Raw genomic sequence first — 19948 nt, forward strand, 5'->3', positions numbered from 1 at the left:
TTATAAAATAAAATAAATGTATTACAAATAAAATAAATGTTTATGATGAAAATAAATACACTAATCAAATAATGAAGCAAAATCAACCGGGTCGTCGCCAGTATGCGGCTCGGAGGTATGGGCGTCCACCGGGGCAGTGGTCTGGTAGGCATGCTCGGGGTGGACGGGCTGGGAGGTCGGCACATCAAAATGTGGGACTGGAATGCCGGACTGTGCGAGGGACTGCAGAATGACCGACATCTGGCTCTGAAGAGTGGCCACCTGTGCTGTCAAAGCAGTGACCTGACTGTTCGACTGCGCTGATGAACGGGGTCTGGGTTCCCTCCGCCTGGCATTCCCCATCCCTTGACAATATGTCCCCGGTCTCCTCCCTAGAGTCTGATCCAATGTCTCCGTCAAGATCTGAAACCCAGCATCCTGTGGAGGATCCACAGACTCGATTGGAGTATCGGGAGGAAGTTGGGAGGCAGACTCCTGAAGAACCAACTGGCTCCTCTCCACCATCGTCGTCTGTTTAGCATAACATAAAATATAAATTCAAACACTCATATAATGAACTTTAAAGTTGAATCGTAACATAAGAACTAAAATTAAATAATACTTACATGAAGGGACTCGGCCAACTCATTCCCAGGCCGAACATAAACGTCGCCAAAGACGTCGATCTCTGGGAATTTGGACCCCCCCTAAATTGAACAAAAGAAGACAAATATTAGAACGACAAAATAAATTAAGAATAATGAAAAAGTAAAAAATTAAATAAAAATTATTCTATTATTACCTGACGCCGTGCATCCATCCGATAGGAGAAGGGCCTGGAACCCGAATGATGGAGAAGAGTCTTCTTCTTCCTATTGCCCTTATTGACTTTGGCTTTATTCTGTTATACAAAAAATAAAACGTATTAGTTGAAATTGAAATTAAATATAAAAAATTAAAAAAACATTTGTAATAAAATAAAATAAAATATAAAAAATTACCACAAAAGCGGGCGCCTGAAAATGAGCGCAGAGCCACGCCCAACTATCCTCCCGCCCCTCAAGCCCTTTCGGGCAACCCTCTTGAAGAGCGACTTGCGGATCATCGAACGCCTCAAAATGGTAGTGTAAGTCGCTCTTCCACTGCTTGTACCTCTCAGAGAAGAGTCTGTTGACGTACGCCAACGACTCTTCGTCAAGGTCCTCCAAGTTGTAGTTCGTCTGCAATAAATTAATTACATACATTTAAATAATATAAAAACTACGTTTGAAAGAAAAAGAATGAAAAGGCCTACATACCAACAACTGGCCGCGAACCGCAGTCTTGGTCTCGTCAGGCATCACCTTCCAAGACTTCCATTGCATCGGGCAATAGCTCTGAATGACATGACCAATGTCGTGGGCCAAGGAGCTATGCAACTCCGCCGTCGGTGCAGCCAGATGTCGCTCGTCGTATCCGATGTTGATACGACTGTTGGTCACCCGGGTGACCTTCGCCGTCTTCAATTGCCGACACAGCCCTCGGGTGTTCTTCTTTGTTGCAAAGAAAGATGACATGAATGTTAAATAAAAAACAAATTTAACAATCAAATACACACATACAAAAATTAAAAAACAACAAGAAGAAATAAAACATAAAATGAACTGGATAAAAAGGAAAGCTATACCTGGCAGTGACCCTGACGCATCCGTGGATGTGGTGTCGGTGGTGCTGGCGGGCCGATGACGCCGCCTGGCGCTAACAGGCTGCGCCACTGATGACGCTGATGAGGCAGGCGCCTGGGACCCCGCAGGTCCAACTGCCAAGTGGTCCATCAGTGCTGGCGCAGTGGCAGCAGATGTCGGCTGAGTCGGGGGCTCCGAACTCTGCGTGGTCGTCACCGCCCTACGACGTGTAATCAGGTCTGACATCTGCACAATTTCATAAATACAGAAACGAATTAATAAAATATACGAATATCCGATATTGATATGATACAATTCAGATTATTGACCTAGGGTTTGCGAGTTCGGAGTATCCGGGACTCCGATCCACGATCCGTCGAATCGTAGACAATCCAACAAATACAACCTACACCATACGTGAGTTTGAGTTCGAACCAACGGTCCGAACATAACAACCCCGGAAATCGCACAATAGGCAAAATCCGTTCGAGACGCAAACGGCAACCAAATTCCAATCCGAAAACACCTATGCGCTCGTGACAACCAAAGGATTGCACTGGGACCTAATTCAGGCTGCTACAGTACCCGACGCGCCGCCCCACGCGCCGCCCTATAGCGATACCAATCGCCGGAAAATTCGTAAAACTAAGGGCCAAGGTTCCTACCCTAGGTTGAATACATCATTTCGGGCCACTTTTGTTCTCGGACATAGCCCGAAAAATGGCCGGAAGTGGCCGGAATTGAAATTCAAAATCCGGCCGAAACTTAGGGTTTCAAATTAAGCGGCCTAGAGCAACAATCCAACAATTCCTACCCAACCATCAGCTAAAGCATGAAAAATAGGACAGAAACCATACCTCAGGTGTCGGAATTGGTTGCCGGAGGAGGGAGAATCACGGCGGAGCCGATTCGGTGAAAACCGAAGAAATCGCGGCGGCTGGCTCGACGGTGACGGCGGGGGAGCTCCGGGGTAACAGCAATGTGGCGGGCGCGGTCCAAATCCACCGAGGTAGGAGGCAGCGGCGGCGGCGGGAGAGAGACGGCGGCGTTGAAGATTTCTGAAAACTGGGGAAGAATGAGGCCATCGCGTGGTTTCTGAAATTTTATTCGTTTTTGCGCGACGAATCCATCAACACGTCGCGCAAGAAATTTTAAATGGGTATTGCGCGACGAACCACAAGTTTATTCCGTCGCGCAATGTTGGCAGTCCACCCAAATTTGGGAATTAGGGTTTAGTGGGCGATATTGAAATCTTACGCGACGCAGTGATAAACGATACGTCGTGCAAGAAATTTTAAAAGGGTATTGCGCGACGAACCACAAGTTTATTCCATCGTCGCGCAATGTTGGCAGTCCGCCCAAATTTGGGATTTAGGGTTTAGCGGGCGATATTGAAATCTTGCGCGACGCAGTGATAAACGATACGTCGCGCAAGAAATTTTAAAAGGGTATTGCGCGACGAACCACAAGTTTATTCCATCGTCGCGCAATGTTGGCAGTCCGCCCAAATTTGGGATTTAGGGTTTAGCGGGCGATATTGAAATCTTGCGCGACGCATGGGTAAGCAATTCGTCGGGCAATGTTGGCAGTCCGCCCAAATTTGGGATAGCGGGCGATTTTGAAACCTTGCGCGACGCATGCATAAGCGATTCGTCGCGCAATGTTGGCAGTCCGCCCAAAATTGGGATTTAGGGTTTAGGTGTTCGTCGCGCAATGTCCTTAAAAACTCGCAATTCAAATGTATGCAAAAACCGTCCCAAGAGAAAGGCTGGCTGCGATTGCGCGACCAACAGGTACATCGTCGCGCAAAAACACCCAAAAATTTTTCACTAAGTGTCCAGACGGAGGAAGAGCGGGGGTGAAAGTTCTGGGTGATATTGCGCAACGAAGTCCGTTGTTCGTCGCGCAATGTCCTTAAAAACTCGCAACCCAAATGTATGGAAAAACCGCCCGAAGAGAAAGGCTGGCTGCGATTGCGCGACGAACAAGTACAGCGTCGCGCAAAAACACCCAAAAAAATTTCACTAAATGTCCAGAGGGAGGAAGAGTGGGAGGCGAAAGTTCTGGTGATATGGCGCGACGAACCCAATGTTTTTCGTCGCGCAATCCCTGTACCCTAAACCCTAAAGCCTAAACCACAGAAACCCTAAACCCGAAACTAGTTTTCGTGATCCAACCGGTAAACTTGTTTTTTTATACTTCGAGATCGTATATGCCGAAAATCGAAACAAACAAACATTAAGAGATCAAGTAACAAGACGAAACTTTTCGACGGTTGTAAATGAAAAGTCATGATTTAACGGTTATTTTAGCTCTGATTTGTAAGATTTTTTACTGCTACTTTTCTTTACCCTATATGAATACAATTAGTGAATTTGATCATGAATTTCAGATGTTTACACTAGGGTGATACGACAAAATGTTATGTTATATTTAACGAAAGTATAAGTAAACGATTCATTGTTCGTGAATATATGATTGCTATGGCAAACGCATTCTACGAAAGTAGTTTCAGCAATTGAACCGTCAAACTTGTTTATTTGTACTTCAAGATCTTAGACCCCAAAAATTGGAAAAAAAAAACATTCGGAGATCAAGTAACGGGACAAAACTTTTGAACGGTTATAAATGAAAACTCATTATTTAACGGTTATTTTAACTCTGATTTTTACGAATTTTTACACCTACACTCCATGACCCTATATGAATACAATGAACTAACTCGATCGTCAATTTCAAATATATATGTGTATATATAATGTATATTATAAAATCATATAATATTTGTGCGACGAAGAAATCTTTTACGTCGCGCAAAAGTTCATCGCGTGACGCATGACACTTTGTATTTAAAGACGTTATATTTTTTCTTGTCGTGAAAATTATATTTAACGGCGTAGTGTTTTAGTTGTCGTCGTTATATGTCTATCTTGCGGCCTTGTTCTTTTAATATGTGTCATATTTTTCCTTTTTAACGACGGTGATTTGTTTGAGTTGGTCGTCTATTCTCATCCTCGACTATTTTTTAGAACTTTAGCAGACTAAACACGTCTGTTTTTATTTTTTTTCGACGTTGTTTTATTTAACAACGTCTAATATTTATCGTCGTTGTTTGTTTCTGAAAATAGGACGTATAAATTTTGTAATACGACTCTCATATATTTGTAACCGACGTTGTTTCGTTGTTCAACGTCTACTCTATAAATACATACGTCGTAAATAATGACATTGACAACTATTTCCACGTCATCTTTTATAGAAAAATCGAAGTGGAAAATTTATTTTACGACGGCTGTTTTTATATAGGCGACGTAGTAGGTATCAATAACGTCGTCTTCTAATGTATTTAAAGACGTCATATTTTTTATTGTCGTGAAAATGATATCTAACGGCGTCTTATTTTAATTTTCGTCGTTGTATGTCTATCTTGCGGCCTTGTTCTGTTAATATGTGTCATATTTTTCCTTTTTAACGACGGTTTTTTAGAGAGTTGGTCGTCTATTCTCATCCTCGACTGCTTTTTTAGATCTTTTTGCAGTACAAAGACGTCGTTTTGTATTTGTTGATGACGTTGTATATTTTAACAACGACGGTGATTTAGCGTCGTGGTTTATGAGGGAAAAGATGACGGTGGATTCCACGACCATTGAAAAACCGAATACACGACGGTGATTTACCGTCGTCTTTTTTCTTTTTGGTAGTAGTGGAATGTTTTGTAACTAAATTTATTTGAATAATGTTTCAGTTGTCCACATATATAAGATTTGGATATTTGTACTACATATATTCGAACATTTGTATTACACAAAGTCTGTACACAAACATAATAAAATTATAAAAAATTGAATTATTCATCATCTGAACTATAATAACTTTCGTTATCGTCGCTATCATCACTTTCGGTCTCCCAATCCTCCTCCTCCTCGTCTGCTATAACTACATCATCTTCGCTGCTCGGGCCCACTGCAACATCGAATCTTGGGAGATCCCCGAGGTCAATTGTAATTGACTGAATCGGTATTTCGATTGAAGACACTCCTTGAATTTGAAACGGTTCTTGTATAACATGTGTATCTCGAAGTGTATCCGCATCATTTTCCATTGATGATTCTAAACGTTGGTCAGCCACATTGTCGACGTCGTTGTCAGTGTTCCCGTCTAATTCTGGTATAACATACACGTTCCTATGATCCATCTTCTGAACAACTTTCCAACTGCTCCCGGCTTTAGGGTCATCTAGATACATAATTTGTGTTGCCATGTTCGCCAAAATGTACGGGTCGTCATCATACCAAGTTCTGTTAATGTTCACAGATAGTAAGCCATGGTCGATTTTAACACTTCCCGGCCTATTTGGGTTGCTATCAAACCATCGACACTTAAACATGATCACTTGGTATCGATCTTTGTAAAGCAATTGAACGACATTTGTAAGTTTGCCATAGAAATCAATGTTCGTACTTTCGCCTCCACCTGGGACATGGACACCGCTGTTTTGCGTACACAACTTGTCATCTCGTGCAGCCCCCAAAAATTTAACACCGTTAATATAACAACCCGAAAACAATTCAGCGCGAATAGGGCCGAAGGCCAAGTTATATAACTTATCACTGTAAGTAGGGGAATTCGATGATTTCAACTTATTCACCTAATATAATATAAAACCATTCACATGTTAGTCTGATAAAATTAAATACTAAAATTTATATTTGTCAAATACAAAACACTTATAACTTACAGATTCCAAAAACCATTGTGGAAACCATTCACGTTGTTTCTGGGCAACTAAATGTGATGGATGTTCTCGCTTCATCATCTCTTCATGCTCATCTAAGTATGCCATTATCTCATCACAATTGTTCAGTACGAACCAATGCGCTACTTCCATGTCATTTGTAGAAAACGACTCTCCTCGTCCAGGATCTCCAAAGGGTCGTGCGCTTTGGGTAAAAATAGAAAGTTTTTCCTTTCTCATACCTCCGTCGTTATTACGCTGAGGACGATTGAAAGCCGTCTCCACATCCTTTAAATACATTCCACAGAAAGTAAGCGACTCATATTGAACCCAAGCCTCTATAATTGATCCTTCGGGCTTCGCCCTGTTGCGTACACTTTTTTTCAGCTCTCCGAGAAGCCTATCAAAATAAAAAGATATGATACAATTTAGCAAGCCTGTGATAATGATGCATACACAAACGAAAAGGATTATATACCTTTGTATTGGATACATCCAGCGATAGTTGACAGGACCAGCAAGCAATGCCTATTCTGGAAGGCGTTGCATAAACACATGGCAGTCATGGCTCTTAAGTCCAGTAAATTTACCCCCGTCAACATTCACGCAACGGGCGATATTAGAAGCATACCCATCAGGAAACTTTACAGACGATACAAACATTACAAACTCTTTTTTGTCATTCGGTTTCAGAGAAAAGAATGCAAGATCCCTTCTAGCTTTATCACTGTCCCTGTTCATCCATAATCCCCTTCGTATGCCCATTCGTTCCAAATCAAGACGGGCTTTGATTGTGTCCTTTGTCTTGCCCTCGATATCTAGAATCGTGCCCACCAATGTGTCAAATAAATTTTTCTCAACGTGCATCACATCTAGATTGTGCCTCAATTTGAGTTTCGACCAATATGGGAGCTCAAAAAACATAGGCTTGTGAGTCCAGTTCATATATGTAGAAGGTCTGGTCCGGCTAACTGTTTTTCCGAACGGAGCAAAATCCAAACGGTTAAGCTGTTCCACGATCTCATCACCGGACCATTCTCTTGGTCTGAGGCGACGCTCTGTGTTCCCGTCAAACTCTTTATCTTTTTCCGGCCACTCGTGGTCCCATGGCAACCATCTCCGATGACCAAGGTAACAAACTTTTCCTGCGTGCCAACCAGAAGTTACATCTTCCTTGCATACAGGACATGCCATATAACCCTTTGAGCTCCACCCAGAAACCATTGCATATGCTGGGAAATCATTCACAGTCCACATAACTGCTGCCCGCAAAGTGAACATCTTCCCAGTTGATTTATCGTACGTGCGAACACCGTTTGTCCATAAATCCTTCAGCTCATCAACCAGCGACCTTAAGTAAACATCGATTGACCTGCCAGGATCCTCAGTTATCAAAACAGTCATCATCATGTATTCTTTTTTCATGCATTTCCAAGGCGGCAAATTATATGGGAATACGAAAATCGGCCAAGTGCTGTGGTGTTGGTTTAGAACCCCATACGGATTGAATCCATCAGTGGCAAGTCCTAATCTCACATTTCGGGGATCAGCAGCAAACTCGGGGAACGTTCGATCGAACTCTTTCCATGCCTCCCCATCTGCAGGATGCCGCATTACATCATCGTCTACCCGTTTTTCCTTATGCCATCTCATGTCTGTTGCAGTGTGCGTCGACATATACAATCGCTGCAACCTAGGTTTCAGGGGCAGATAACGCATCATTTTTTGTGGGATATTAGTCGTTCTATTATGAGATGTCCTTTTGAACCTCGACTCGTTGCATATAAGGCATGTATCCAACGTTTCGTGCTCCTTGTAGAATAACATGCAATTATTTTTGCAGGCATGAATTTTTTCATAACCCAATCCAAGACCATTCAACACCTTCTGCGCCTGTTTATGATCTTTCGGCAAACAATTGTCCGTCAGAAGCATTCTCTTGAAAACCCCCAAAAAGTAATCGAAACACAGGTTCGACATACGATACTTTATTTTTCCGTGCATTAGCTCTACAATGGCCGTGAGAACGGAAAAGCTCTCGCACCCTGGGTATAACTCTTGGTTTGCATTTGTTAACAGTTTTTCATATTGTTCAAACTCCGCGCTGTCTATTGGTGTTGGCATGTCATCTTCCCTTTCGTTATTGATGTTGGTCGATGCAAATGGAAAAACATCCTCTATAATATCCATGACTTGATCATTATGATCCACAATAGGTTCAACACTGTCCATTCTTGTGGCATTTAAAGACGAAGCATGGTCTAATTGTTCCCCATGAAGGTTCCAAATGCTATATGTCTCAATCATTCCATTCCTTACTAAATGAAATCCAACATTTTCAATTGTCTCCCACAACGTGTTATTACACTTCCTACAAGGACATCAGATTCTAGTTGCACCCGGGTTCTGTCTACGTGCAAACTCAATAAAATCCTCGATTCCATCCAAGTTTCGTCTGAGCATCTATTCGGGTTCTGTATCCACCTTCTGCTCATAATTCCTGAAACCATAATCACAACATAACAATCACAACAACTTCATATGAAGTTATAATGTCACCTTATGCCTCCGGTAAGGGCCCTATCCCATTCGGGAATGCATAGTTCTATCACGTAACCTACGGCTACATGAGATTAGATTTCGACATGGATGAATTTCGGCAGCATCTCGATGCAGTTCTTGAGGTGGGCATAGGTATTAATACCTACGTACCACGCGAAGAACGTACCGAGATGACACCGAAATCTCCACAATCGAAACCTAATCCTGTAGCCGTGGATTACGTGACAACACTATGCATTACCAAACTGTCCAAATAGTGGGACAATTCAAGAATTAATTGGACCGCAGTCATGCTTTACGCATCCATGCACGAAATCCAACTAATCTCGAACGGGAAACTAAATGTTACTAAACATACAAATAAAAGTACGAAGTTAATTTCAATTAACTTCGTACATCACAACACATTGTGCTACATTACACACAATTTAACAACATAATATAAATATAACTTCAGAAAAAATTAGTACACATAATAAACTAACTTTAACATTTTTAATATATAAAACGAATAAAATACCTTCTCAATCGTTCTCCACCAATCGCTAATTACAAATATCCCTAACGAGAAGAAAATTAATAGCGTCAGTACGAATTTACATTAATATTTAAAAAGAAATGACAACAAATACTTACCCGATGAACGTATTGAATTTCCAGCAGAGACAGCGGGAGAGAAGTTGAGAGAGAGGCGGAAAGGAAATTTTTTTCCATTCTGCCTCTGCAATGGCAGTTTTCTGATATGATGAAGAAAACTTTGCGCGACGAATAACAAATTTCGTCGCGCAAACTACCGTCGCCCAAAACCTTTTTTCCGTCGCACAAATCGAGTTTTTTCGTCGCGTGAAAACTTGTCGACAAAAAAAACTTTTGCGCGACAGAACATATTTCCGTCGCACAAGATTGTGTCGCGCAAATTCTTTTCTTCGTCGCCCAAAAATAAAATTCCGTCGCGTAACAAATATGTTTCGTCGCGCAAGATTGTACCGACTTCTCTTTTACGCGACGAATCACGTTTCGTCGCGCAAACTAAAATATCGCCCTCAATTATTTTGGCGCCAAATTAAAAAAATCCTTCGTTTTCTTACGCGACGATATTCTTGTTCGTCGCGCTAAGTTGTCTTTTGCGACGAAAACTGTCGTCGCAAGAGTTTTCGCAGCCAAATCACCTCGCTTTTACGCGACGAAGTGTTTCATCGTCGCGCTATGTTTTCTTACGCGACGAGTGGTCTCGCCGCGCAAGTACTTGGCGCCAAGAGATTACCCGGGTTTTTTTTTTCTCTTTGCGCGACGAATCTGTTTTTATGTCGCGCTAATATGTTTTGCGCTTCGAAAAATTTGGTCGCGCAAGTTCTAAATTTTTTGCGCGCCGAGAACTTCTTGTCGTCGAGCAATTGCGTTTTGCGCGACGAAATCTTATTCGTCGCGCAAACTTCTGTCGCGCAAATAGTAAAACGTAGTAGTGATTATAATTAACTCATTTCCAACAATCTCTAATCTATACCTTTAAAAAGATCTTATGTTACATTATGAATTATGAAAACATTGCAGCCAAACATTTGCCCTTTCTCTTGCTAACTTCTGTAATGGAATTGTCTGGCTCATCTATGCACTCATGAAATTTGATCCCTACATTCTGGTAATTCTCTAGACATTTTTTGTTGTTGTTTCAAGTACACATTAAAAAATATATATTTTTTCAAAAAGAAGAGTGAATATCCCTTTTCTTTGAACCATTTTGTTAGGTTCCCAATGGTTTGGGATAAATTTCTGTAATGGAATTTCTGGGATCCTACGACCCCACCAACTGGAATGAGGATGATGAAAAACCAAAATCTGAGGTTCAACTCTCTAACTTGCTTCAATTCTTGAGCTTTGTTACAGCCATCCAATTTTTGAGATTTATTCATTTTTCTTTTTACAACCCACCTCAATACTACTGGAGCTACAACTCGTAGGCAATTCTTAAGCAAATTGTCAATTTTTGAGTTGTAATTTGCACGTCCACCTGTTTGATAATTTTGGCAAATATTTCAATTATTGTACTTTTTTGACTCTTTCATCTGTTGTCCTCATCTGTTGGTAACTAGTGAGTTGGCTTTTCAGAATGTACAATTAATTTTGCTCACTGGCTCGCAATGATTCTGCTTTATTAATATAGGCAATTAGTTTTTTTCAAATTTAATATTTTATTTTAGAATTAAAAAAAATATAACAGGTAATTGTGTTTCATAAAAATAGGACACATGATATGATTTTGTTTTGAATTTGCATTAACTAAGAGCATTTTCTAGTATTTTGAATGTTACCATTCTATGTCTATTGTTTTATATATACTAGCCTCTCCGCACGCGCTTCCGTGCTAGCGAGCCTCAAAAAATTTTAAAAAAAATTTAGAATTAAAAAAGATAATGGGTAGCTGTGTTTCATAAAACTATGATCCATTATCTGATTTTTCTTTTAATTTCAATTTTTTTTTAGTATGAAAAAGTGTGAATTTATCATATTATCCTCATCTAATTAATAATTTCAATTATTAATGTTTGCCTTAACCAATGACATTTTATGGTATTTTGAATGTTTTATCATTCTCTACCTTTTGCTTTAATATATAAATAAATTTTCTAAATCTATTGCTTGTATGTACACTGATTTTCGGAGTTGTGTTATTCATGTCTTTGTATCTTGTATGTTGTCTTTGACAGTAATGGGCAACCTATACCAATTTTGAAATAATATATCATTATCAAGCACTGTTTCAGAGTCCTAAAGGTCCACTTTTTTTTTTTTTTTTTTCAGCCAGTGGAGGCTATACCATTTCCGAGTCAAGGCATATTAAGGCCTCTTTGAGGACTTAGAGCACTTCCACCTATTTGTCATGGCCAAGGGCAAGGGCAACGCAAGGGCTGTTACTATTTACATGAATAGTGGCAGCCCTTGAAAAAGGCTTGTGGCGTTTCCACCCATTGTCATGGCAACCCAAAGGCAACCACTATTCACATGAGATATGAGGAGAGGAATTTGTATCGAGTTTTGGTGTGAGAAGTGAAGAATATGACTAAGTATTTACTAACAAAAATTCTTAAATTTGTAGTATTTTTTTAGATTTTTAAATTTTTTTTCGTTGCTGACGTCATCACCGACATCAGCAACCCCAAGCTGTTCTTGCCTTTGGGCTGCCCTAGTTTAGTAGGACCCATGTGCTACTAGGGTTGTAGAAGCCCACTGAAACTACAAATTGGGGCTTGGGCCCCTTATTGCCTGGGCAAGGGGCACCGCTGGAAGGGCCTTTACAGAGGGGATCTTAACTCCTTTTTAGGTTTTTATAGATTACCCACTAAGAGGAATTATTGGCAGCGAAACTCGAACCTAGGCCTTGATAGTAAAGAGAGCGATCCGTACCAACTCAACTAATCCCCGTTGGCTAAAGGTCCACTTTTTTGAATTAAAACAAATGCCTTCTTTTTCAATATCTATTTGAAAATTATATTGACAACAGGAGTGACACTAGAATTTGAGGCGGGGAGGGCCGTAATATAAAACAAAGGCAAAACTTCACTCTTAGTCTTTGTAGTTTGCTGGTTTTACCACTTTCGTCCATGTAGTTTCAATTTTGTCAATTTTATCCTCGTAGTTCCATTTGGAGCAATTAAAGGACACGTGTCAATTTCCTCCAAAATCTGTTGAGTTTTCAGTCCACTCGACCCATCTAACGGTAAAACAAAAGTCAAAGCTCTTCTCATCCACTTTAAGAGTGATATTTGGCTTAAGGTTTTTGAAAAAAAAATGTATCTCAGAGTTAAAATTTGAGTGATTTTGGATGAGTTTAGCTCGAGTAGACTAAAATACCCTTCTACGTGAGTGGCACGTGGTCAAAACTTAATGGAATGTAGTTAAATTTGACAAATTTAAAGTGTGTCCTTGAATTATTCCGAATTGAAAACTATAAGGATAAAATTTACAAAATTAAAAACTATAAAGATAATTGACAAAATTGAAACTGGATAATGAAAGTGGTAAAGCCAAGTTGAGGATGTTGTTGCACCAATGACGCAATGATGGCTCATGACAGTAATTTTACCTTCTTCTTTTTCTTTTAATATATAACTGCATATTTGACAGGGAAAGTGTGCATAAAAACAAGGTTGGTTTAAACTTTTTATCTCTATGTGCACCATATTTGTTGGGTTCTCTTCCTTATCCCATTTCTTATAAAATGCATGGTGAAGGCTAATAAAGAGATGCTCCTTCAATCCTTGCTAAAGCCCTTCTTTAACTAGACTATTTAATTTATATTGTGAACCCATAAACATTTCAGGGTCTTCTTGAGGCGATGTCTTCAGTCTTCTTGAGCGTACTCTTTCTTATTCGGGGTTTTATCCCATGTGATTTTCTCCAAGAAGATTTTAACGAGGCCACCATTTTAATATGCTAATTTTTACCATGTAATATTCTGCTTGGGTTGAATGAAATACAATTCTCTCAAAAAAAAAGGGCAACCTATACCATTTTTGAAGTAATATATCATTATCAAGCCGTGTTTCAGAGTGCTAAACATCCAATTTTTTGAATTAAAACAATGCCTTTTATTTAGTATCTCTTTGAAAATTATATTGACAACAGGTGCAACACTAGGATTTTAAGTTGGAAGTGCTGTAATATTAAACAAAGGCAAAACTTCATTTTTGGTATCTGTAATTTCCCGGTTTTATCATTTTCGTCCATATAGTTTCAATTTTGTCAATTTTATCCCCGTAATTTCAGTTTTGTCAATTTTATTATCGTAATTCAATTCATAGCAATTCAAGGAAACTGTCAAATTCCTCCAAAGAAATGCAAATGTCGATTCACTTGTGGTAGCTGTGAGACTTCAATACAATACCTACAGTAGACTTGATTTTTATTCTTAGTTGACTTGACCCTTGTTTTCATCGCCATCACCATGATCAACTTTCTTGGTCTTGAGCATGGCGTTGGCTTGTCTCCACTTATGGTATTTACCAAACAAGACCTCCATTTCTTCGAGGGTTCTGCCCTGTGTTTCCGGAAGCATTGTATAGAAGAAGACCCAAGCCAACACTCCAATTCCCGCGTAAAGAAAGAAGGCCCCGCCAATCGTGATGGCCTTGTACAAGGAAAGAAAAGTCATGGAGACGATGCCACTTATCACCCTGTTAACGGCCACTCCCAAACTGACTCCTTGCGCACGCAGCTTCAGCGGGAAGATCTCAGAGCTATAGACCCATGTGATGGGCCCCAGACCGATAGAGAAAAATGCAACGTTGAATAGCACCATGATGATGCACAATGCGACGGCCCACGGGATTTTGCTGTCGTGATTATCGATGATCGTAAGCGCCGCACCGAGACACACAAGGGAAAATATCATTCCACCCATGCTGGTCAGAAGCAATGGGCGTCGTCCGACCCGATCAAGGAGAAACGTGGCGATAAAGATGAAAATGGTCTTGACGAATCCAACGGCCACGGTTGCCAGTAGCGTGTGCTCGTAAGAGGTGATCCCGGCCTTCGCAAAGATCCTTGGGCTGTACAAAACGACAGAGTCTATGCCCGTGACTTGTTGAAAGAAATGGATACCAAGGGCTGCGATTAAAATGTGAAGAACGGCCGGTGTGGGATGAATCAGTTGTCTCCACACACCTTCGCCGTGGCTTTGTTTCGTGACCGGAACAACGTCGTCGTTTAAGTGCATGGGGATGCCTGCAGCTTCTTTGATGTCTTCTAGCCTGAGTTGAGCCTCTTCCTTGGAAGTTGAGGTTTTGTCGAGCACTCGCTTGGCATCCCCGAGCCGTCCCTGCATGACGAGCCAACGAGGTGACTCGGGCATGGCCAAAACGCCGACGGCAAGAACCACCGCTGGAAGTGCGCCGAGGGCGAGCATGTACCTCCAGCCCAAGTTGGTTGGGAGCTTGGAGAAGGCATAATTGGATACGTACCCCAATAATATGCCAAGATTGACAAACACCTAGACATATATATATATATATATATTTTCAAATAAACAAATTAATCAATTAGTAAAAATTCCACACCTATACTGTCCGAAAATAAATATACATACACAATTAATCACACTTTTTCCTTAATTAGTTTTTTGGTTTGATTAATCTGAAACAAAATACACATAAGCCTTTGTAGCTGAAGTGGTTAAAGTAGTTACAACTGTAGTTGAGTTCTTGTGTTTATATCCCCCTCATCATTATTACTTGTATAAACAAAAGGGAAAAAAAATTGAAGCAAAATATAAAGCATGAGGTACTTGTGGAATCTAATTACCGAAAAAGAAAAAAAAATATAAAGTAAAGAGACAAATAATGAAACAAAACAAACCTCTGGGAAAGATGTGAGGAAGCCACGATCCAACGTGGGAGAGATTTCGACAGTGTAGACCGGGGCGATCATGAGACCGTACCCGACCCCGATTCCAGCGACAAATCGGCCAAACATGAGGAAGGCGTAGCCGGGAGCAAGACCCATGAGGAGAGCTCCGACAAAGAAGATGACTCCAGAGAGGACAACGGTGTACCGGCGACCGATCCAATCAGAGGTTCGGCCGGCCAAGGCGGAGCCGATGAGGGAGTAGATATTTAGAGTGCCCGCAAGGACTGCGATTTCGGTGTCGCTGAGTTTGAGGTCATTTTGGATGAAGATATTTGCCCCACTCATTACACCAATATCTGTGTACACAAAATTAATATAATTAACCCACACTCCAGTACAATTCATGCACTTTTCCCTCAAGGATTGTGATTAAAATTAATAAAACAGCGCCAACTTCATGCTGACTATTTTCGGGGGCTAACAACAATTAAGAAAGAAAAAATAAATTTTATTTGGCTCATGAATTTTAAGAACTGAGGGTGTAAAGGATACTTACCATAACCCAATAAGATTGAAGTCGTGCAAGCCAAAATGGCGCAGGCTATAGCGAACTTGTTTGTCTTGGGTTTCTGTGGGGGATCAAAGTCTGCAATACGATGGTCGTTCTGGAGTTGGCCGGAGACAGCACTGTCTTCTACTCTTCGGTCAGCCATTTTGATATTTGGAGAGAGAGAGAGAGAGAGAGAGAGAGAGAGAGAGAGAGAGAGAGAGAGAGGGAGTGATCACTTATCAATAAGCGATGAGGGAGAGAGAGAGAGAGGAAGAGAATATATAAGCTAACTCTAACCTATAGAAGTTGTATGGTTTCTATCCCTTTGCTGGAGCTGCTGTTGTTTTGGGCTGGTGCCTGCGTTGGTTTTGTTTTTTGGAAACAAATTCTGGTTTCTATTAGTGGCGCCAATCAAATGGGATATACTGCTTGAAATCTGATCAACAGAGAAGCATGAAGACACAAATGGATTAAAGGTCATGACAGGTTTCTTTTAGTGAGAAAAACAATAAGGACCCAAAAATGGAAGAAAATAACAGAAAGGGCAAAACGTTCCTTCGTTAGACATGGATATATTAATTCTTGATCCAAAAACAAAATTTCACTTGGATATATTAACTGATCTCATTTTGGGAGCTCATGGGGTTGGTTGGTCCTCATGGACCGATCCATTCAGCTTGATCTGCGGCCTTCAGGATAAGTTGCAGCTAGGGTCTAAAATATCGATGATGTCAGAAATATCGGTAGTCCAAAAACATGAAAATTTCGATGAAAATATCAGAATATTATCGATATCGATAAAAATTGAATAAAACCCACGGAAATTGTAAGAAAAACTTGAAAATTTTTATTGGAACTTTGGAGAATGTTTATTTAGTCAATTATCTATTAGTTTATCACAAAAAATTAGAAGGAAATGCATTGCATGATGGATTTAACTGATTTAAGTTGATTATATAACGAGCTGGCAAACATTGTGAGTATAGAAAATATGTAGTATTAATTAATGAAAAAGGATTAAACACACCATAATCATTTATATATAATGATTTACTACAATATTTTACACTTCATACATTGCATGGTAAGATACATGAATGACTTAGTACCGCATACAGTTCCTATGAGGTTTAAATTTTTAATTATCTTCATCATCTCTAGGGGCAGAGTAAGTGTATTGTGAAGGGTAGCCATCAAATGATAAATCCTCAAAATAGTTTCGTATGTAATTGTTAACATGCCACCCATATAAATATAAATATTTTAGCATATTATCACAAAAACATAAGTGATATGGTAATTAAAGTGTCGGATGAGTAAAATGGGGGGGGGGGGGGGGGTCTAAATTCCCTTTGTGTTTTTTTTTCTCCCTTTTCCCCTTTTTTTTTCCCTTTACATCGATATTTTCCGATATTATTGTTGATATTGTCGATATTTATACGATAGGTACATGGATATGTTCCAAAATATCCGTGATTCAAAAAAACCGAAATATCCTCGATATTTCGTCGATATTATCGGTATTTCAGACTATGGTTGCAGCATAACTAACTGCCTTCCACATATATATGCTAATCTAGAGTGTTCCATGAAAGAACTAATAACAATGAAATTAATTGTCTCCATACACCCTCTGGATTAGCTCTAATCCAGAGTGTTCCATGAGAGAACTAGATCACAATGAAATAAATTGTCATTTTATCAGAGATAAAATTTTAGATGGTTCAATCATTACAAGATATGTATCATCTTCAAGGCATGTAGCAGGCATCTTAACCAACGTCTTAAGAACACGGGCAGAACCAAGTGGGTTAACTAAAGTTATTAGCTTAAAAATCTAAAATCTTTTTTTATTGGTGCTTACAATTTCTACAGTCTTTCTAGAAATAAAAGTAAACATTAAATCATATAAAGCACGATAGTTTATAATTTCATTGACTAATTTTTAATAATTAATTTTTATACGCAATATTTGGTAAGGTGAAATTGAACCTAGGACCTCAAGTGCAAGGCTGAATGCTAATATCCACCAAACTTTAGCATAAAACAAATGTTGGTGTGAGTCAAAGTGAACGTTCCTATTAGGAATAGAATTTATATTTTATTGTAATGATCTAATTTGAGTAGAATTAGGAGATTATGTACATATTTCCTATTTGTGCCCACTCCGTATGTAGTATATATATCCCTCCTTGAAAGAAGAATAAACATATCAGTTTAAACCCTAATTACTTTTGAATTGGTATCATAGCGGTTTTTGATCTGTCTCTACAACATTAAAAAACCTAACCCTAAACACTACATATTTTTCCGTTGCACTATATTCCTTGCCACTTTAATCCTATTTTCACTGCTAACACGTTTAGCCGTCGTCACCGCATTCCTCTCCATCACTGCTGTCGTCGCCTGTCACCATGTTTGACGTCAACGACTCTATTGTCTCACCTAATTCACCTACTGCTACTCCTACCTTTGTTATGACGGTTCACACTATGTCGTCCCCTAATCTACCATTGTGATTCAAATTGAATGGATTCAATTATGAGATATGGGCTTTGATGATCGAACTCCATGCTACTACACAAGGCAAATTAGGATACCTATCTGGTGATATTGATGCCCCGAATTCCCAAGGATCACAATTCGAGATGTGGAAGATTGATGATGCTATTGCGAAAAGTTGGATGCTACGAACTATGGAACCTAGTTTGTTGAGTATGTTTCATACTCTCCCTACTACTAAAGATATTTGGGATGCTGTTAATTAGATGTTTTATGATGGCTCTGGCATATCCCAGCTTTATGAACTATGGTGCCAGGCTACCCGTCTTAAGTAAGGGGGTCGTCTTGTCTCCACATATTTTCCCGAACTCAAGGCGATCTGGCTTCAATTGGACAATAAAGACTTTTCAGGCTGCTATTATGGCAAATTGTGTGTATGATTTTTTGGCTGGCCTTGATGATACTTATGACAAGGTCCACAGTCATATCTTACAGAGTGATAAAGTTCCAAGTATCGAAAATATTTTTTTCATGGTATGTCGAGAGGCTCAATGGCATATTACTATGCTTGGATTCGGCACCAAGATTGGGGAACCTGCTATTGTGTTTGCTTCCAAAAACTCTGCTCTGGCTTCTCAGTATACAGGGTCTGGCTCTTCTGTTGTTCCACCTCGTTACTGGACTTCTACAGAAAAAGACAAATTGAAGTGTGATCATTGTGGTGAAAAGAGACATACGATCGACACTTGTTGGGCATTGCATGGGGCAACAGATTGGGAAAGGGAACGAAGGTGTTTAAAAAGAGAACAAATGGACTGTAAAGCTCATGTGGCTGTTGTTGCCACTTTTGTAGCTGACATCACCATTGGGCATGGCCACATTATGGCTACTTCTGCTCTAGCCATCTCAAGCACTCCCACATTGCTGCCTCCAGGTAACTCTGGCAGGGCTTTCCATGCCGATGATACATGCGATACAGGTTGGATTATTGATTCCAGAGCTACTAACCATATGGCGTATAATTCTACTTTATTCTCTACTACTCTTCTGCTTCATTGTGATCATGTTCTGACTACTAATAATGCTGCTACTCCTACCATGGGAGGCTGGTTCTATACTATTGACACCTGCTTTATCATTGGACAAAGTGTTACTGTTTTCATCTTTGTCTAGTAATTTATTATTTGTACCTCAAGTTACTGAGCAGTTGAACTGTGTTGTACTTATGTATCCATCTTTTGTCTTACTATAGGATATCCAGACTCGGGAGATCTTTTGGTTGTGGTACTAAAAAAGGGGGGCTTTATTATGTGGATGATGTGGTAACTAGTCTGGTTCTTCGTGCTAGTAGCGCTGAAACTTCTTTGGATTTGGTTTCCACATTGCCAATTTGGTCATGCCTCATTTGGATATTTACGGCATTCATTTCCTGCATTATTTAGTAGTGTCAACGAGTCTGTTTTCCAATGTCAGACTTATATTTTAGATAAGAGTCATTGGGTAGCCTACCCTCAGACTTGTAATAAATGGCTTATGCCATTTGATTTAGTTCATTCTGATGTTTGGGGACCTTCCCTTGTTTCTATAGCCTTGGGAGTTCACTGGTTTGTGTTA

The 19948-nt window shown here is 39.9% G+C and overlaps 1 protein-coding gene across 1 annotated transcript; it reads right to left on the reverse strand.

Annotated features, from left to right (window-relative positions):
- LOC18766745 (polyol transporter 5) lies at positions 13847-16005 on the reverse strand. The gene is made up of 3 exons (XM_007200192.2): positions 15839-16005; positions 15292-15638; positions 13847-14926 (listed from the first exon to the last, which is right to left on the reverse strand). The coding sequence occupies exons 1-3, from the start codon at positions 15993-15995 to the stop codon at positions 13847-13849; spliced, it is 1584 nt and encodes a 527-aa protein (XP_007200254.1). The 5' UTR covers positions 15996-16005.

The sequence above is a fragment of the Prunus persica genome, chromosome G8, assembly GCF_000346465.2.
Source record: "Prunus persica cultivar Lovell chromosome G8, Prunus_persica_NCBIv2, whole genome shotgun sequence".
In the NCBI taxonomy this organism is placed as follows: domain Eukaryota; kingdom Viridiplantae; phylum Streptophyta; class Magnoliopsida; order Rosales; family Rosaceae; genus Prunus; species Prunus persica.

Coding starts and splice junctions, on each gene's coding strand:
- LOC18766745 (XM_007200192.2), bottom strand. CDS start 15,995: ATGGCTGACCGAAGAGTAGAAGACAGTGCTGTCTCCGGCCAACTCCAG. Junction 15,639..15,838: donor TTCAATCTTATTGGGTTATG/GTAAGTATCCTT, acceptor TTGTGTACACAG/ATATTGGTGTAATGAGTGGG. Junction 14,927..15,291: donor TCCTCACATCTTTCCCAGAG/GTTTGTTTTGTT, acceptor ATATATGTCTAG/GTGTTTGTCAATCTTGGCAT.